At 49.6% G+C, this 19,976-nt stretch overlaps 8 protein-coding genes across 8 annotated transcripts; 4 read left to right on the top strand and 4 right to left on the bottom strand.

The window, feature by feature from the left end:
- Positions 1-334: 334 nt before the first annotated feature.
- On the top strand, positions 335-1,285 carry GT037_001815 (uncharacterized protein; the record flags this gene model as incomplete). The annotated part of the gene is made up of 2 exons (XM_038926862.1): positions 335-471; positions 520-1,285. The coding sequence occupies 2 exons, from the start codon at positions 335-337 to the stop codon at positions 1,283-1,285; spliced, it is 903 nt and encodes a 300-aa protein (XP_038790154.1).
- Positions 1,286-1,660: 375 nt separating this feature from the next.
- On the bottom strand, positions 1,661-3,224 carry GT037_001814 (fad binding domain-containing protein; the record flags this gene model as incomplete). The annotated part of the gene is made up of 2 exons (XM_038926861.1): positions 1,661-1,791; positions 1,859-3,224. The coding sequence occupies 2 exons, from the start codon at positions 3,222-3,224 to the stop codon at positions 1,661-1,663; spliced, it is 1,497 nt and encodes a 498-aa protein (XP_038790153.1).
- A 2,188-nt stretch (positions 3,225-5,412) lies between these two features.
- On the top strand, positions 5,413-7,930 carry GT037_001813 (uncharacterized protein; the record flags this gene model as incomplete). Its single annotated transcript, XM_038926860.1, has 2 exons — positions 5,413-6,479; positions 6,529-7,930. 2 exons carry the CDS (start codon positions 5,413-5,415, stop codon positions 7,928-7,930), a joined length of 2,469 nt encoding a protein of 822 aa, XP_038790152.1.
- A 1,181-nt stretch (positions 7,931-9,111) lies between these two features.
- On the top strand, positions 9,112-10,778 carry GT037_001812 (mfs general substrate transporter; the record flags this gene model as incomplete). Its single annotated transcript, XM_038926859.1, has 2 exons — positions 9,112-9,272; positions 9,356-10,778. 2 exons carry the CDS (start codon positions 9,112-9,114, stop codon positions 10,776-10,778), a joined length of 1,584 nt encoding a protein of 527 aa, XP_038790151.1.
- A 426-nt stretch (positions 10,779-11,204) lies between these two features.
- Positions 11,205-11,876, top strand: GT037_001811 (uncharacterized protein; the record flags this gene model as incomplete). The annotated part of the gene is made up of 1 exon (XM_038926858.1): positions 11,205-11,876. One exon carries the CDS (start codon positions 11,205-11,207, stop codon positions 11,874-11,876), a length of 672 nt encoding a protein of 223 aa, XP_038790150.1.
- A 202-nt stretch (positions 11,877-12,078) lies between these two features.
- GT037_001810 (uncharacterized protein) lies at positions 12,079-13,188 on the bottom strand (the record flags this gene model as incomplete). The annotated part of the gene is made up of 2 exons (XM_038926857.1): positions 12,079-12,367; positions 12,419-13,188. 2 exons carry the CDS (start codon positions 13,186-13,188, stop codon positions 12,079-12,081), a joined length of 1,059 nt encoding a protein of 352 aa, XP_038790149.1.
- A 656-nt stretch (positions 13,189-13,844) lies between these two features.
- Positions 13,845-15,778, bottom strand: GT037_001809 (uncharacterized protein; the record flags this gene model as incomplete). Its single annotated transcript, XM_038926856.1, has 3 exons — positions 13,845-15,135; positions 15,183-15,529; positions 15,611-15,778. 3 exons carry the CDS (start codon positions 15,776-15,778, stop codon positions 13,845-13,847), a joined length of 1,806 nt encoding a protein of 601 aa, XP_038790148.1.
- Positions 15,779-16,354: 576 nt separating this feature from the next.
- Positions 16,355-19,803, bottom strand: GT037_001808 (tyrosyl-dna phosphodiesterase domain containing protein; the record flags this gene model as incomplete). Its single annotated transcript, XM_038926855.1, has 5 exons — positions 16,355-17,048; positions 17,096-18,106; positions 18,523-19,143; positions 19,502-19,591; positions 19,640-19,803. Coding segments are annotated over 5 exons (2,580 nt in total), but the record flags the coding sequence as incomplete, so codon positions are not given.
- Positions 19,804-19,976: the final 173 nt, after the last annotated feature.

Here is a 19,976-nt window from a genome sequence, read left to right as displayed (position 1 = left end):
ATCCAATGATCTTAATCGGCAGGCGCGGGACTGCTTATTTGTTTGTTTGTTTGCTCGCAGGTGTGACCTGGGTATGCGAGTGAAGCAGCATTCGGAAGGGGCGTGTGTGCATTGTCCGAGCTGCTCTAGACATTTGACGAGGCGCAGAATATCCTTGTCTCGAAGTCGGGGGAGGGTGATGCTGATCTAGACAAAGACTTTTACCATGTCTCATTCCACGTAGTGTTTCCCAAGAAACAAACTTCTCTGTTTGTCATGGGGATATAAAACTGACAAGTAGATAGGCTCCAGCACTCTGCAGATACACGGTCAACTCCTTGTAATGCCTCTCAAAATGCGCCCTTTTTCTCTGATCGCAAAGAAATGGTGCAAATCAGAAATCAACACACCAGATAGTCAGGTTGCTTTAACTAGAGCGTCACTAAAGCTGTCCATCAGCTCGTCAGTTGCCCTAAGCATCAACTGGACTACGTATGCTTGATCTTAAGCATATTGAAACTAACAATACTCGTTTGCTAGATTATTCAGGAACAACTTCTTGTCAAATACAGTTCGTTCTGAGATCCCCAAGGTTACAATGAACAGTCTTCAACAACTACACGAGATTTTCAACCCCGGCAGCCCAAAAGCTATGCAATCGAGTCTCTCAGATATCGTCCTCATTGCGATCGATTTTGAGAACACACAGGTCATGAAGGACGCATGTACTGTCGAAAAAAACTGGCAAGCAGGTGTCGCCATTCTTGACACAAAGAATATTAAGCAGCAGCAACTCGACAAGCTCTTGAGAACTCACATGTTTGTTACAGGTACAACAGCCTACGTTACAAAGGCTTCGAATAGATACTGGTTCGGAAAGACTGACAGCGCTTCGCCGCTAAAGCTAGTGAACTTCATTCGATCTGTTGTTCCTCCGGAGCGAAAGGTAGCCTTTGTGGGCCATGGAGTAATGAACGACCTTCTCGTCTTGCAAGCACTAGGCTTCCAGTTTCCCGACAGTTACGTGGCATTCATAGACACTCTCCATGTTGCTAATGAGGTGTTTGGCTGCTGGGCAGGGCCTTTGCGTAATCTATTGAGAAAACTGGACTGTCCACATAGCAGACTTCACTGCGCGGGTAACGACGCGAACTTCACAATGAAAGCGCTACTGCTTCTAGCTGCGAAAAAGCTTGAGAAAGAGGACGGGGATAGAAGCATGATAGATTTATTGCGGCGGCTTGGGCGAAGAGAGCTACCACGTCGCATACTCTCGCAGGTAGAAGAAAAACCAACAAAGCAGTAGAAACGATATTCTCAGAACTGGGAAAATGACCTGTGTCAGCGGTCACGGCTATGCTTATAAGTGCCTTCTTTGTATTATGTTATCTAGGCGACCACCTCCGGAAGCTTTTTCGGACAGCCATCGTGTTTAGAAAGAAAGCCGGCAGGAGCAGGGGTGGTCAGATCATTGATCTTGCATTGTAAAACAGCAATAGATGGAACAATATAAGGAGAATCGATATCAGCAAAAAGTTGAAGTGATTGATCTGCGCACAGATTTTGCAAACCGGATGTTACATAGTGAGCTTAAGGAATACATGAGGGCATTCAATCTTTCCATTGAACATGCCAATCCGATATTATAGTAAATTATCGACAGCACTTATCACCAATTGGCTTATGGCGTCGAAGCTCTCGGTGCAACAGCAAAGAGCTTGTTGAACATATTACGCGGGTCATACTTGGCCTTCAACTCCTGCAAGCGCTCGTAGTTGTTACCGAAGACGTCCCTAGATTTTTCTTCATATTCTGTCTGATGTCAGCATGTCTCTTAAGAGTGATGAATATAGAAGAATAGACTGTAACAGATACTTACGATCATAGTTACCATACACCATCGTCGCCCCATGACTGCCTCTTTTTCCAATCCAACCATCCTTATTCTCGCTTGTCTCTGCGCCGCTGCGCTGAAGTTCCTTCTTGAACAATAGCGCCACATCTCTTGACCACTGCCTGCACTTTGGATCATTCTTCTCATCCCACCATAACGGCGCAACAGCTACATTGAAATGTCGCCCGCGGTTTGCGAAGGCCGTGTCAGAGTTGGTGACAGCAACAAGCTTGGCTGGGTCGACCAGCTCCCACATGATCTGGGAACCCATCGCATCAGGTGTCTCGTCAGTAAACTTGGCGTACGCTTCTAGAACAGAAACAACAAAATCACCTCGAACGGGGAGCTCAAAACCAGCGCCTTTGATTGAGACACGTGCGCCAATAGGGAGGTCCATCAATTTGTTTGCCTTGGCGTAGGGCATCGTTGCCATGGTGCTCATCAGAGGCTCTAGTGCGATGATGTCCTTGAACAGCTCTTTGCCGTCTTCTTCCGATCCATGGTACAACGCTGCAACGAAAAACAAGACCTGGCCACCAGCAGGTGGGGGCCTGACGAAGCCGAAAGCACTCGCAGCTTTGCCGGTCGCTTTTGAGTTGCCATCTGCATCAGGTGTGAAGATCTCATTGCAGGCTTCTACAGCCTTCTTGATGATGTCCGGTGTTGGCGCAAACATCATGAAGCCGGCCCACAGGTCTCCTGTTTCGTGGGTACGGAATTCGAATTCAACGCCGACGCCAAAGTTCTGTCCTGCACCACGCAGAGCCCAGAAAAGGTCTTGGTACTTGTCATTGGAGGCTTTGACAATGCTGCCGTCCGCCAAGACGACAGTACAAGAAATGAGGTTGTCAACAACCAAGCCGTGTTTGACTGTGAGCCAGCCATAGCCGCCCCCAAACGTGAGACCACCGACGCCAGTATCCGAGACGGTGCCGCCGACCGTTGCAAGGCCATAGGGTGCGAGAGCTTCATCAACATCACCCCATACCGCACCTCCACCAACTTTGATGGTCTTTCCCTCAACATCGACCTCAGTGGTTCGCATGTACGTATTTAGATCGATGAGTAGTCCACCGTCCGTTGACGACGCGCCAGCAGTAGAGTGGCCACCTCCCTTCACAGCAATATCTAGACCCTGCTCCGATGCATATTTTAGCGTAATCGAAATTGCTTCTGCAGATTTTGGGATGAGACATGCTCCCGCGGGTTTCTCGGCGGCCTTTGACCAGCGTCGTACAGATTTCGTATATGCTTCAGTTTCCTTCGATGTCACCAACTGTGCGTCAGTATCTTTGAGCAAGCCTCGAAGCTCTGCGACATCTGCTTCGTTGATCGAGCGTTTGGCTGCCATCTTGAGACGGTTTGAGGTCGAATATGGTTGCGATTAGATAAGACGACGACCAGATGAAGATGCAAGATGCATACTTATACCATCGAATATAATGGTACGCATACGCCGAGCAGTAATCTAGATAGTCTGGTCTTGAACAGTCCAGAGCGCGTCGATGCGGTTTAGGGCGTAAGCTTACCAACAAGGCAGCCGTCAGCAAAGTAGAGACATGGCGAATGGCTGACACTCACGCTCAGTTAGTGTTTAAGCTAGCAGCGCCAGCTGCTTTGGCAAGAAGCTGAAATAAAATAGTCTTGATGAATGGATGTTCTCCGTAACGTCGGACGGAACCTCGTCCACACGTATAGTCAACCACGATTGGTTGTGGTTCCTACCCCGATCTCTCATGATCTGAAACATGTGAGCTGTTCTTGCGCGTAATACTCGGCTGGCGTTCTATCGGCAAGGCTATATCATACATCCTCACACCCGGTGGCCTAGTGGTCAATGCAGTGCGCTCAGAAGGTGTATCTTTCCCATTCTGACGTGTGATTTGAATTTGCGTTATCGGTAGGTTGCGATGCACGAAGCTTCAATTCGGTGCAGTGATAACCGAAGTCTAGTAAGCACGCTTTCTGTAAAGGTTGAGCGAGGTGACCGGTCATGAAAGTACGCATGAAGGACGAAATGGATGTCAAGAGTGGCAGGGGGCCCAGTTCTGCCAATCGCGGAGTGTTTCGCAGAGATGACGCGCATTTGTGGGGTAGCAAACAGATCGGCAAACCTTGTTTCGTCGCGTCGTCGCGTTCGCTGCACGCGTCTCTTCCTGCCTTCTTCTCTCAAACTCCTCTGTTGCATTAGGCATCGTACCCATTCTTTGACTTTGCTGTGTCGTTTTGCTCTTGTCGCCTCAAAATCACGGCACTTCGCTGTGTAGAATACCGATAATTCCAAAGTCTTGTACTATCCCCACCCGCGAAACTTCCTCAAAGATTTCGCAAATGACCAACGACCTCTCACACGCCCATAACGAATGATTATGCGATGCGAATTTGTTCTGCTTTGATCATGGATATACACAATACTGCAATGCAAGCTTCGTACGCCTCCAGGTTCGCGCGTTGTATGTCAGCTCAGCGTAAGGATATGAACCGACCGGAGCTTTCTGTTTGTATCTATCATGCGCGGACTGACCATGACTGATGGATGCTTACAATGCGTTGAACATGAAAACATTACACATATGTTCCTGATGGTGGGCTAGGAATCTAGAACGGAACCATGGCTGTGCAAAGACGATGTCTTCCCGCACATTTAATGCTTCGAGCGCCTGTCGAAATTCTGCGAGTCTCTCCGAGAATACTAAGTATGACCGTCGTTCTAGAATGACTCGACGATTTGGAGTATCTCGTCTCGTGTCAAGGACAATGCACAGCCAGCCTAGGAAAGCCCGATTCAAACTGATCCCCAGATTTTCTTTTGGCATCCATTGGCGACGATAACTCTACTGTATGTTCAAGTCAATGTCCAAGAGACAGCAGAACTACGTGTATGGCGACATCATCTCCATAAGTCTAGAATCATGCGGCAAGCTTTTGCAGGCCTGCCTCCAGTTAGCTGTTTTGCGACGCCTTCAAGACAAATTTGCTTTACGCACAACCACTGGAGGCTTCCTCAATCGATCCCTCGAATTAGGATTTCTACCATAGCATTTACCATATGTAGGAAAGACAGAGCTTGTTGCTATCCGCGTATTGCAATTTCGAGGGCCGCATGCCGCCTCTACCCACCGTTGCCCACGACATCTCAACCAGACTTCCGACTTATCGCTTCCGCTCGCAACGACGAACCCTCATAGCTCTGCCAGCGACTTAGAAGGCACATCGGATTATTTCGCGACCCAGGGATATCTATGCATGACATTAAACCCCGCAGCCCTATCTCAGTGTTCTAACTGTCTTCACCTTCACCCGACGCGCCCGACTCGATATTCACTGCGAATTCGGCTATAATATTGAGACTAGCGCCAAGACTACAGTCATTCCTACCTCTACTCGCATTTACATCACCGCTACATATCGCACCTTGTCTACTCGACAAATCACTATCTTGCGATATTATAGCAAACATTGCACATCATTCTCCCGCACATTGGTCGCGCACCATTATTTCATCCTGATTTCCACATACCCACAGCGCCTCTACAGTCATGTCCCCCATAGATAGCTCATCGCAGGATACTATCTCAAGCGCCATACCCGCGGAGCTATCAGTTCCGACGCCAGAAATTACTCAAGAGGCTACATCGCCGCAGGTATCATTGTCCGATGAGAACATTGCCCTTAAGCGGCGCATTGCCGCGCTCGAATCGGCAGAGGAGCGCCTTACGAAAAGAGTCACCACCGCCGAACAGCTTGCTGTAGATGCGAAATTCGAGACGAACGCAGCGGTAGCGCGCGCCCAAAAAAGGTATACAGAGATGCTACACGCCAACAACGAGACAAGACATCTTAGGATAGTGCTAGCAAAGGAGAAGAAAGAGCGCGCAGACTACCTAGTTGGCTCCAAGAGCGTCTTCCAAGGTTTGCAAGCCGAAATCTGTCGCCTGAATGAGGACAAGGCGGCGGGAGCTTGGGCGAAAGAGCTCACAGAGCAGATAGATACATTTGAAGCTGGCTATCTTGCAGTTAAGAAAGACAAAGAGGCATTGGAAAAGATTATCAGCGATCTGAATAAGACCATTACCCAGCTTAAAGGCGAGAAGGATGTTTCCGACAAGATGCTGAACGATTTCAAAAAGCTTATCACGGACTTACGACAAGAGCTTGACACAGAGAAGTCGAAATCGAAAGCCGCGCCTGACGCACTCACCAAAGAGCAAATCGAGGCTCATATAGCGACTGCCAGAGACGAAGCGAATAAGGAAGCTGCAACAAAAGCACAAGGTAGTATCGACACGATCAAGACGAGTATGAAAGAACAATTCGAAACAGCCATCAAGAACCGTCAGATGCAGATGCAGGCGCAGGTGCAGCAGTACATAAAGACACAAATGAAAGAATGGCGCATGACGGAGCAACGCTACAAAGATGACATAGCAGCATTGGAATCAAAACTGTCCGCCGCCACTAAGCAGATCGAATGGCATGGGCAACTCCTGGCGGCAGCACCGAATGCTATTCAACACAGTCATCAGAGGCCTATCAAACATGCCCAGGAAGTCTCGCCACAAGAGATGTTCAAGCCCAGCAAGCGTAGGAGGCTTGATTCCTTCGGGTGAGCTAAGTACTACATACAAGAGTGAAACTGTAACTGACATAGACAGTGCTGCCGGTATCACCACGCCGGATTTCCAACATACACGCTCGGCTTCTCTCCTCTCCGATACCAACGCTATAAGCCCAGGACTAGCGGCGGATACGAACGATGATGCTATGATGGGTGGCGCGCACGTTCGGGCACAGACTCAGACACCAAACAACATCCACAGACGACAGTTGTCGCAGCACTCAAATGGCTCAGCAGCTCGGATGACGCCCACAAAACGCCTCTCACAGCAGCAGAACGGCAAATCGTCTCCTCAGCAGCTACTGAACATGATGTCACCTCAGCAAGAACAGCAACTCTTTCAACAGAGAGCTTCGAACGATGCGAGCCGCCAGTCGCCTACATTCGGTTCATATGGCCCCGACCCGACGAATGCATCTCCTCGTCTCTCGCAACAAATGAGATATAATCAGCAATCGATTAACCAGCCCGGAAGCTTAGGCTTGTTTAAGGCACAAGACTTCGAGACACATCAGTCGCGACGGATGCGCCAACAATTTCAGACACAAGCCCAAGCACAGAACTCAGATTCAATGCAGCAACACATGCAACCTAGGCAGACTTATGGTTCAGCCTCTATGATGCCGCCGCCCCAGCCTCGCATCATGCAGGTCCCTTCGAAGCGCTCAATGTCATTCGATGGGCAACCTCCATGCATGAACCAGGAGGCGAGTAGGCGACACGCTCCCACCATCAAGGACACGCAAGCCATTACTGCTTTCAACGGCGGAGCCTCTTTTTTGGGAGAGACATACTCTGGAGATGATTGGTTTTCTGCTGGGGGCGAGTCTGCCATGCGAACTCATATCCCGAGGGCCTACACTCCGACCCTCCCTTCAAACGCGACGCCCAACTTGCAGGAGATCAATCACCAACAACCCCAGCAACGCAACTTTCAGTACTACACTGTCGACCCTTCTCAACTACAGATAGGCAATGAGAGGGACCTGTCTTACGAGTCCAACACCACCCCAAATGAGCCTAACAATTACATGAATGATTCGCGACAGCCTTCAGTTTCAGGACGCACGACTCGGACTTCTTCTCGCTCTACACCCGCACCCGCTGGACGCTCGCGTGGACGGACTCCAGGTCCCTCTGAGCCAACCAGTGTTCCGTGTGTAAACTGTTACCGTCACTGGTGGGAGAACGAGTGTGATGAGGGTGAACCATGCTCGAACTGTGCCGCAGAAGGCGTTGACTGTGTGCGGCAGAAATGCTTCAACTTTGCTGCTGGCACTTGTGATAAGGGCAACAGATGTCCAAACATCCACGAGGGCGATGAGCGATATCAAGATAACAATCGACTGGTTGACCAAACCAAGGCAGGTAAGCGGCCTCAACGGGTTGGAAAGAAGGCGGATGCGGTGCCGGCGCCGATCATGAGGGAGCAGAATTAGGAAGCTGTAGAGCTATTTGCGTTGATGTATGGTTAGAATGTGTTGGCTTACAGCTGCATATTGTGGGATCCAGGGAGCTCAGGGCGCTCGGCTTCTCTCATCGTCCATCTTGATAGTTGTCGCGCTTGCTTACTCTTACGGCAATCACGAGTAGGATATACACGACTTTTGAAATATAACCAGTATTACTGAATTACCCTACACAACTATCCGCTGGAAGCTGTCTGGGCTACAAGCATGAGTCCAGGATTACCAACAAAAACATTGAAGTGGACCTTAGTAGCTGGGCAACGGAGCTACAAAGTGGATATGAACGTGCTCGATGAAATAGCGAAGAGATAGATAAAGAGAAAAAGGATCGTAATAACGAAGCTATTGACTACCTAGTCGATTAGGTGTATATGACCACACTTGATTCGCAGAATCATTTCCTGGATCTGGACTTCCTTGGAGTCAGTACGGACAGTGGGGTGACAGCATTCTCAAGTAGAATGGGGGATGTAGTTCTGGAGACTGTTCGATGTCGTAGGACGGGTCAAGACTCCGTTCCCGGTCACGTGCTGGTGATAAGCATCTCCAGTGGTGCAGGCCAAGTGGCGGTACTGCGGATATTACGGCTTCGGCCACGGCAAGCGCTCCTGGCGAGATGAACAGTTTTCCTCGTTCTTTTGTGGAGTCAGAAAAGATCCAAAAGCAATTTCTCTCACCGCACTTGTATTACAACGCTTGTGTCAAACCTCGATATGCGTGTGGAGTTCGCGCACTCGGGCGGGGCCGCGAGATGGGGACTATGCCAGTGGCGCAAAAACACCAATCCATATATATCCTAGTTTATCGCGCATTCAGGGTTTTCTAGCTCCACTCCACATTATTCTTTCACCAAGCTCCGCTTGGCTATAGCTTGCATATCTTATCCAGGTATCTCCCCAATCATTGGTACTTTGATTCACGCGGCACATCCATCGCGACCATGATCCCTCCGACCTTTCACACCATTGGAGGCCTAGGCTCGAGGCGCACCCTCTTTGCATCCATTGCTGGGAAGTTATCTCCGACCATGACGAATCCCTACGGCACGCTAAGCGACTACTACCTGGCTGATAAAAGCTTTGAGTCGCGCAATGCTCGATACTGAGTTTCTCGTGCCTTTTTAGTCGTTGCCTCTAATCGGTTGCTCAAATATGGCATCGAACGAGCCTGGCCTTGCGCCTCTCAGCGCGCCGGCTGGAGACCCCATCAAAGGTGCTATTGGCGTACCTGTCGATACCGACACCCCTGTTGCACCCGACCAGTTCGACGAACGTTACGAAACATCGAAGTGGGAGATATGGTCGTATTACTGGTAGGCTGATGTTCCAGCGCACAAAGTCATTCGAAGTGCAGTCTGTCAACTGTGCCATAGCTGACATTGAAACCCGCGTCTAGCTACTACGTCGGAGACAATGGCCTCACGCTCTTCAACTTCGGCCCTACAGCTTTTCAGAACCTTATGTACGAAGCGGCAGGAGACTCTGAGGTGTTGCATTTCTTGGGTCGAGATCGCAATATCAATTCGATCGTGCTTCTCTCCAACGGAATCAGTTTCGCCATTCAGGTTGTCGTTTTCCTCATCCTGGGCTCTTTCGCAGATTTTGGTACATGGCGTCCCAACATTCTCATAGGACTGTCCATCATCGCCTTTGGAATTGGATTTGGCTGGCTCGGAGTTCATACTGAAGACAAGTGGCATGCTGGTGTTGGTCTCTACATTGTGGGCCTCATCGCATACCAAACGACAATCACATTCTGGACCGCTGCATTCCCTGGCTTGGCGAGGAACACCAAGGACCTACGGGACAAGGCCGAACAGTTTGCCGATGGAACGATTACTCGCTCGGAGTATGATTTCGCGGATATGATGAAGCGAAACGAGCTGTCCAATACAGCGTTCTATGTTCAGTCGGTCTTCGAAATCCTCATTCTGGCAGTAATTGTTGGCATTATGTTCGGTCTGAAAGTCAATGACAGCGCAGAGAATAACAACTGGGGTCTTTCAGTCCTTATCGCCTTCGCAACAGGTGTTTGGGTTTTGTGCGCTCTTCCTTGGTTTATCCTGGAGAAGAGACGGCCCGGCCAGGATCCAGGACGCGCAAACATAATACTGGCAGGTCTCAAACAACTCGGCTACGCGATGCGTCAAATTTGGCAACTGAGACAAAGTTTGGCATATCTAGCCGGCTACTTCCTCCTCGGCGACAGTCTTAACACAACCGTGACAGTCATCGGAACCCTACAAAATGAGATCGTTGCGTACAACAGTCTTCAGCTTACTTACCTTCTCATCGTCGGTATCGCTGCACAGGCGGTTGGTATCGGCGCCTTTTGGCAGATCCAAAAACACTATGGTCTCTCCACCAAGACCATGTTCATGGTTGTCGCTATATGTATTGTTCTGCTTGACGGCTGGGGCATGATTGGCATTTGGACGCAAAAGTTTGGCTTCCACAACAAATGGGAAGTATGGCTGTATCAAGTCTTTTATGGCTTGCTTGTCTGCCCATGGTACAGCTATTCGCAGACCATGATCTCTGAAGTCACACCAAGGGGCAAAGAATTTCTTTTCTTCAGCTTGTTCTCCATCGTCGGCAAGACGAGCGCTTTTATTGGGCCACTGGTGAGCTCTGCCATTATCGATGATACCGGCAACAACAGTAGCCCGTTCTATTTCTTGTTCGCGTTGAGTTTATTCAGCTGCGCATGGCTGTTCTTCTTCGTTGATGTTAAAAAGAGTCGAATTGAGCAAGAAATTTTCCTGGAGAAGGAAAAGAACGCAAGAATGCAAAACGAGAATGTTGGGGATCTTAGCTAAATCTTCCCTAGAATAATGGGACATGTTGCTAGAGAGAAAGGCTACTTCTTCGGTCACTTTTGCGTAAGCTTGTTCGCAAGCAGTACCACCAATGACACATATGCTCATTTCTCATGTCTGTAAATTCAGCTAAACACAACATTCGGTAATCTCTCAAGGGCGTGGGCGAATACGCGCTAGCGATGAAGTAAGTATCTCACATTGCGTTGTGTGATTATATCTTCGCCCTAGCGGAAAGACATTGTCCGTTCACAACGCCGCGTCGCAACCCTACAATTAGTCGGAATTGGACTACATGCTACAAACGCATATTTCTCCTCTTTTCACAAACATTGATCCCTTACCTCATTCTCACATCTGGATCAGATAAAGATACTGCACTGGTCAAACATAGCACTGACAATTAAGTAATAGCCATAAGTCAAGATGGCTATCAAAGTCTCTTCCTGGTTCAAGGGTCACTTCGGCCCATCATCGGATACTGATATCACCGATGAAGACGAGATTAGTGGTCTTGATGAGAGCATGGATCTTGAACATGCAAATGCGGAAGAGAAGATGTACAAAAAGAAGTACTGTCAAGTCCGTAAGCAGGTCGACGAAGACGAGATCTGCAACAATATCCGAGCTGATAATGCTTCCCTTCGCAACGATAAGAAGGAGCTGGAGAATAAGCTTATACGGATTGAGAATGCGAAGCTAAGCGCAGAGGTACAACTCATGAGGCGCGAGAAAGAACTTAACGATGTCAAAGCAAACAACAGCATCGAGAGGGGCGCCAGCAACGAACGAAACAAAAGGCTCAAACTAGACAACAGAGTGCTCAGGAACAATGAGGAACATATGAAGTTTCTGCTTCTTTCTCACGATATCCGAACGCCAACGCTACCCATTACATCGAGGGCTACACCACCCACTACCCCGGGGCTCACAGACGATGATTCTGATATGGACGATGCAGACGATCTTAGCGTCTGTCCAGAGTGGTATAATCGCCGCAATTGCAGCCGAGGTGTTGGCACTAGGTCTAAAAAGTGCGAGCGCGGTGCACATCCTCATTTTATCAACTTCCGTACACCGCTGAGAGCGGCCTTCTAGTGTGATCAAATGCGATAGCAAAAGCAGAGGTAGTTACTTTTTCCAACGACTTCTTTCAATGATGTGTGAGAAATCCTTATGTGCCATGTGTCTTGCAACTTGTGCAATGTAGGAAAAACATCCTTAGAGAGCTCAAGATCTGCCCTGCATTCGGCAGGATAGATTGTTCTATTTCTCGTAGAACAGCCACAGTAACAAGTGACTAGCCATCCTCTCGCTGCTCTAATACCTCTCTAATCCGATCTTCACTTGGAAAACGAACTTCCTTCTCCGCAACCATATCGAGCAACCCTTGCACCTGTCCAATTTCGTCTTCAGTCACTTCCTCCAATCGACGATTGATTTCCGCGCCGAATTGGTCCTTGAACTCTATGAAAGTCAAGGACTTTTCTTGAAGATACTGGCTTTTGTTGATTTTTAGAAAGCTGATGAAGCCGTTCCACCAGGTCGACGAACGCTTCGGTGTACTGGTGTCTTCCAATTCATGGGCTCTTTGTTATGATGCTCTGCCAGTACTGTCGAGCATGTGTATAAGCTCGTACACGAATGAACGGTCTGCACCTTTCTGCTTTTCATTAGGATTTAAGCTCGCACGGTTGAAATCAATCAAGACAATGGTAGGCATTGTGAAGCCAGGCCCATTGTGCCAGCTAGACAAGTCGAGCATAACGTTCCCACCAAAGACGTCGTTATGAGCGATGTTGGCGATGTCGTGCAGCCACTCGACTGCTCCTGTCAACTGCTTCGCAATGTGCAACACGAGAACTTCCGGTATCGCAGGAAACGAGAGGCTGTAAGTGACATAGTTCGCTGAAGAAGGCTGTACTATATGGCTAATTACGACGCAGAGTCGCTCAAGGTCGAAGCCACGGATAGGATGAACCGCTAGCCAGCGCGACCCGCCGTCTATGATTGGGTCAAAGTCGACGAGGTCAGGCAAGTGTTTTGCAATAGTTCCGTCATCAGCTGCGGCGAAGAAGCTGTGTATGCGCTGTAGGACAATAATCTCAGTGGCTATCATGTCGCTGAGCATTTCTCGACTAGCTATCTTCATAGCTAAAAGGCCTGGGCCTTGCGCTGTGAGATTCGTCATAGAAGGGCTTGCGACTAAAGAGGGCCTGCGTGCGCAGAATGTGACTTGTCCAATAGTACCCTTACCTGCTTCCTGGAGTGGAATGTACTTATTGTTTGAGTTTTCATAAGTCGAATCAGGACCCATCTCGCCGCTGGATAGCACCGTAGAGGTATCTGATCGCTCGTCATCTGCGTCGGTAGAAGACCCGCTCGAAAGTAGAACTTGAAGCCAACACATTGGGGGACGTTGTTAAGTGACTCAACAAGCATGGGCGCTACGACAAGTTCTAGACTTAAGACGATGAAAGAAAAGAAATCATGTGATGAGACACGTAGCAAACAGCATCGGAAAGTCTTCTGACTTGGGACAATGAAATCATTAAGATTGTCTGTAGAGCGTTTGGACGCATCAGCATCATATCACTTGGTCCCAATGCGCCTTATACCAATTGAACCATCGATGTACATCCAGCAGTGTTGTGAGGAGAGAATTGCAGAAATGATCGAATCAGGATTGGAAGAGACAATACTCTATCGCTCTGTAAGACCCAATACGTCCTGATAGTATCCTCTTATGCTGTACTGTACACATCGCATCACGGGCGATCATTTTGTACTAATACACACTGTTGACTTGCTTGCGGTAAGCACTGTCTAGCTCTGAAAAATGTGATATCGAAGCGAAAGAATCGAACTACCGCCGTGAACGTGACGTCGCGTTACTAATCGAGAAAAGTCGCAATACTCTCTAGAAGACGTTATTGGAGTCTCTAACATCCGAATTGAGCGAAATGTTTCGTGTAATCCAGTGGCCAACGGATGGTGGATGAAGCAGCCAATGCGCTTGCCTCATCATCCGAAATATTCAGTTCGTGTTCCTTGCAGCTGGCTCTCTCAAGGGAATTTTGGGTCGAACTCCGTAGTATCCAAACCCCAGATCTCGATATCCTTTACGTCCTCCCTTCTCAAGACATCGATTTTCCTTTTTGGTCCAGCTCTTTTAGCATTCATGCTCTTCTCGTTATCATTTGGCACCGGTTCCTTGCCCTTCGGAGGGAAATAGACACCGCCTAATTTGAACACAATATTATCGCCGTAACCAATGTACTTGACGTTCTTGTACTCCGGTCGCCAAAATTCTGTTGCAAGCGCAAACGCATGCATCATGGGATCATCATCGTCTCCCATCGGGTCGTTTGTGTCGTAAGTGGGGCGGGCTAGGAAACGGACAGCCCATAGCTTGGGAACTAGGGTAAAGACTTGGCGTAACGACTCGAGGGGTGGGACACCGCAGGCGAAACCGAGTTGCTCCAGGTTAGGACATAGCTGACAAAGTCTGAAGAGGGCATCATCAGACAGTACCCAACGTTCATTAAGAAGCAGATGCCGGATGGTCTTATTATGATTGGTTTGAATCACTGCAAGGAACTCGCTTCCGAGGCTGCGGCAGCGTTGCTGGGTCATACTGTTAGGGGTGTTGCTTGCGCTGGTATTGCAGTTCACGCCTGGCGTCATAGTGGACGGTGTCGTAGGCGTCGCGGCTGTGCTGTTTGACTTGGGAGATGCTTCCTTGCCTCGCCTGTTATTCACGATGTACAGACGCTCCAGACCCTTGAACTTCCCCAGCATGATAACACCCTCTTTGTCCGTGTTATCGATGCGTATCATCTTCAGGTTACGAGGTGTCGGATGGTTGTTGTGTACCCTCCAAGAATCGTCAGCAAAAACCGTCATAGGGTCGGAACTGCCCATGGAGTTGATCACGGTGATCTCTGTTTGGCAGTCGTGATTCATAACGTTGTGAAAGTCGTCGCCAGAGAATCGAGTATATACGTTGTATATGGCCAAGCGCTTAATGGAAATCGCATATCTCGCAGCGAGGCACCGACCGAACATCGAGTGCAGGCTGACTGACTCTTCGCCTTCAGCCCGCATACGCGGACTCCAGTGTAGCTTTAGGTTCTCGAGCTTCTTGGAACCGGCTAGAAGCAGCGATATGTCGTCGGGATAGCATAGTGGATCGATGTCGTACACAACCAGTGTAGTCAAATTCGGAAGCGGAGGTATAATGGTAGTCGGTCGCGGTGTTCGTCGTGACGGGCATCGAATGGTGAGCGACGCTAGCAATGTTCTTGTCGTAATGCCTTGGTATACCGTACTCAACGGAGGGGTGCTCAGCTCCCAACTATGCACATCAGCAACTGTCCTATATGGCTCTGACACGTGACGTACGCGAAAGCCTTGAGATTCTTCATCTTGTCAAGCGCGGCACGCATGACGATTTGCAGTATCATGCTGTTGTCTGGCACGCGACCCTGTTTATAGTCGTCGACATCATGATCTCGCCAGTCGCCTATGACACGAAACGACTGTATGTAGTCGCTGAAGTTCCGCGACACCAGTGTGTTGAGACCCATGGCAAAAGGGCTGCCATTGCCGTATCCCTCCGGTCTGCCATCGACGTATCGTATGTCGGCGTATGAACGTAGCGTAACTTTCTCGTAGAGTCGCGGGAGCGTCATGTAGTAGAAGAGACGCGATGTGCGCGTGATGCGCGCAAGGTCACCGACATCGTCCAGCTTTCATGATTGTCAGCATAGCTCCCTGAGGGCCGTGGTCGCATGCAAACTGGTGGCATGTGAATGTACAGGGCTACGTACATGTGTGAGGATCAGCTGAATCAGATGCAGCGGGAGCTCTTTCGCTTGCGCAAGGTTGCTATGCGATCTTGCGGGCGAAGTGAACCATGTATGAAGGGGAGCGGTTATAGGTCTATCTTTTGGTAGCAGCGCGTCGGCGGAGAGGTGCGCGCGCTTTGAGTCCGACATGAGGCTAAAGGAAGGGAACACATGCGTGATACGAGTAGAGATTGGGTCGCATTCTCATGGTGGAACTCGCAACATCATGGTGTATCATCCGCTGTCATCATCGCTCATCGGTCGTGTTCGCGAAGCGCATCGGAACTTTGGCTGGCAGAGCCTCCGTACCTCCGTTTCGTCCACCGAACGGCCGCATTGGTCCGGCTGCCTCCGGGAGGCTTCGGTAAACAAATGGCAGGATGATTGGCAGCAGGCATTTTATCGAGTCACATTTACTTCTATACGGCATATACGGTCTGATTCCGAGATCTCGCAAAACCCTACAGAGTTGGACGCTCATTTTGGGCCCTGCTCAATTCCTCCCCGTTATGATGTGCGTGGGCGCCTATGCACCGGCAGAAAGGCTACAAAAGCATACTGTGTGCGGAGTTGTCTCCGCTCGTTCGCTCGTTCACTACGGAACCAAAACCGCATGTCCAGCGCCCTTCTGTCCCGCACCCTTTTGTCCAGCGGTTCCGCCGGAAAGTTGGACGTCTTTGGAGTCACCGCCAGCGACCACCATCATGGCGATCTGAGTGCCGCCTATCACGGACTGAAGAACCAGGGTCGTTTACCGTCGTACTTGTCCGCGGGAAGTCTGAAGGGAATTTCGACCGTGCCTGCAAACACGTCCATGGATGGTAGTCCGCCCTGTTCGAGACTCTGGAGCTTGGCGTCTGGTACAGGCATGACGACACCACACTCCCAGTTTCTGATGTTCAGACTCCCTATTCGTCCGCTTTTCAGTACTTTCTGCCCTCCCCACGCTGATTCAGAAATGTTGGCGGAGCCAACGTAAACCCATGCGAAAGGCTTCCCGTCCTTCTTGCGACCACGCGCAAACAGCAGTTTATTGTGCGATAGTATACCCCGTCGCATAGAGTCGTAGTCACGCATGCACTCTTTTGGGAATGTTGGTGCATTGTAACAATGAGGACTCAACGTGATGATACCCGCACATCCCGGACCTCCAATACTTTTCTCGACCGTGTCGTGGGTAGGAAAGTATATTCTAATGCTATTGCGCACATCGGCAACGAGCGCATTGTCTTTCGTAAACGATTCGCCGCGTGCAGCATGGTGGATGCGTGACAGGAAGTTATCGTCGATGGCACCGAGGGAGGAAGCTGCGTAGTCCAGCTCAATGTGTTCGACATCATCTAAATGCAGCTCTCGTATAGCCTGTGCAAGGCCAGGGAGACCTGTTGGATGATCTGTTTCGATCTTATGTGAACCACCACTATTTCGAATCAGTACGTACAACTAGCAAGCATACTGGGGCCTTACATGGAGTGAACGAAGGCCAGATGGCTAGTCTGCGCGAAATCAAACTTTAGTAATCCATCAACCACTTGTGGCCCAACTTCCTGTTTCTCTAAGAAATATAGCAATTCGCGACCAAAAGCCGACAAGTCTCCCTTCTTGGTAGCAGTATCGTCGGGTCTTCGCGGAAGGTCAATCAAGAATACTGAGTTCTCCATGATACCGGGTTGCCAGTCATTCGCAACTTCGCCCCAGTCGGTCTGGGTCATGTTCGCGGTTGGTATAGCAATGCGTAACTTGTGTTTCCCAAACAATAGCATGAACTTGCTATGCATGCTAGCAATCATGCCACCCATTGGTGGGAAATGCAGCTTCATGTTTGGCACACCAGATTCCTTCCATTCCTGAATGCGCTTTGCCTGTACGTCTTCGCCTCTATATTTACCATTCATCAACCATATTTGTTTCACCTTCAATGGGTCAAGTTTCTCATACAACCACTCCGAGTCATATTGAAACGAGCTGATGACTGCGATGTTGACCGTTGACGCTTCTAATAATTCATCAATGGTGATGTCGTCGGTCCGTGGATATTTCGACGCGAATGTGCGCTTGATCGTCCCTCTGGGATATTGCAGTGGTGTTCCATCGGAGGCCGCTTTGACTGCAGGGGGCCTCGCAACCTGCTTAGAAGGTCTTTCGGGCGATACGTCGCGCTTTCGTTTACCAAGTCTTGCCAAGCGCTCCTGTTCCATGGCCTTTCGATCCATGCCCATGAGACCCGAAGTGTTGTTTAGACCGGCTGCCTTTGGAACAGTTGTCGCTGATGACTGTTGAACGTCTTTATTGCCGCTTTCCTGGAGTGACAGGGCAATCGCACGTCGGAGATCCCCATCCTCATTGTCATCGCTGTCAGATATGAGGTCGATAGGTTCGTTCTTAGCGATTGCTGTGGCGTCGCGAGTGGCCCGAGGCGAAACCTCTTGTAGTGACATTGCCATCGCCAGCTTGAGATCTTCATCATCGGACTCCATCCTTGTGGCCAAAAAAAGCGGTCGTCGTGAGGGTGTTGCTGATTGAGTAAACAACAAGATCAATGCACGAATGTAGCCGCGGAAGCGAACGGGCATGCGGGACCCTGGAAACGCGCTTTCACGTCAGCATGTGATCAAAGCTTGGCGATCTCGACGCGTTGTAAGCACTGGCACAGCAGCAGTGAGAACGCGTCATGCATGGAAAATGTCTTATGTGATATTGAACATGAACTTTGCTACGTTAAGATTCCTGTAGCATGCACTACTCCTCATTTGCTCTTGTCTTCCACAGCATTGTGCACTCGCGGCACCTTACAAAGCACCACGAAGTATCCCAGATCAGCCAGTATCCAAGTAACCATCATAACAATGTTGATGGGGGTGGTATAGTATCCATGCGCCTCCGGCCATACCCACCAGCAGTACCCATAGTTCAGAGTTAGCCCCGCCAGACTACCAATGAACCTCAACGCCCAAATCGTGTAGGACGACCCGCGACTGCTTTGTCTAACCATGATTTGTGCCAGCGACATGACGCTCAGAACAAGCTGCGCGACCAAGGCCGTCATGAAGCCCAGCTCATCGGTGTCAATGCCCTTGACACCACGATATGCCTTTCCGACTTTCGGATTGACCGGGTTGACTGGATCAACCCACCAACTGCTCACAGCGTACAGTGCAATGCACCACCACGCAAGCATGCCTGCAAATATCTTGCCCACGTTCCTGCCCACTGCAGGCGCATGTTTCCATTCATTCGCCCCGTACTTGACAGCCGCGTAGACAAGACCGAGGTCTATGAGCATCCATATCGTAAACATAGTCTTCTCTCGAGGTTCTTCGGCAACGTAGAGGGCGAATACGATCTCCCAGGCGAAGTTGAAAGCGAGCGAAAAGAGAGGCATGGAGTATGTGCGGTCGCGAATGGATTGACGTGCCATCAGGACATAGCAGATGGTGTAGGTGATACCACCAGTGCCCAGGAGTACATCGTTGACTTCGCGGATCGAGGGGTCGACATGAGGAGGTAGGACGTCGCTGCGGGCCATGGTTGCGGTTTGCTATCTGGAGAGAAAGGAGGGATAGCTATGCGACGGTCAGTTCTTCTTATGAGGGGTCAGGCCACCCTGTCAGCATAAGCTCTCATAGTGCGCACGGTTAGTTCATTAAAGTAAGATGCCATTCGGAAGGGGCTTTCCGATTCCGAGCCTGCGCACACGAACATAAGTCAACTCTTATTCCCCGTCTTCCCATGTCAGATACGCAAGAACAAGACACGCATCGTGTGAGTATAATCGTGGCTAGGGCTGGTCGCATTTTATTTTCCAAACACGCCCTCTGATTCTTCCTTGTTCGTATAGGTCCTGGCTATCCTCCATGAAGCGTAGACACGAACATGATGTGATCACCTTTTTGAACTTCGTACTTGTCTTCGCCTTCCAACTCCCAGTCTGCCTCGTTAATGAGAACTAGTATCCCAGGTCGCCTGGGGCCTTTGTTAATATGCTGTCGTAGTCTCAAAGTATAAACATACACCGTATCGTCGAGGACGAAGAGCTCTTTCCGCGGGTCTTTCATGACCTTGTCACAGAGATGTCTGACAAGGAACGCAACATTTGCTGGCTCCCCAGACTCGTCCTTAGCTGGTAAGTCGAGGTCATACTTTTTCTGGTTGGCGAACAGGATCTCGAGCCCTCCACTGTAAAAACGTTAGTGAGGGGATATTGGCAAATATCGATTTCACCACTTGCCTAAATTCGATCGTTATCGGAACAGTGGCATCGTTCGACATCTCTGACTTCGATCACCTTTTAGATGATAAATGTTGCAAGATGCTTGGCTACTATTGAGACCGGATGCGCCTGCTCTGC

Source organism: Alternaria burnsii (genome assembly GCF_013036055.1).
Source record: "Alternaria burnsii strain CBS107.38 chromosome Unknown 750, whole genome shotgun sequence".
NCBI classification, from domain to species: domain Eukaryota; kingdom Fungi; phylum Ascomycota; class Dothideomycetes; order Pleosporales; family Pleosporaceae; genus Alternaria; species Alternaria burnsii.
Note: the sequence above shows the minus strand (reverse complement) of the source record. Positions and strands in the feature narration are given on the sequence as shown.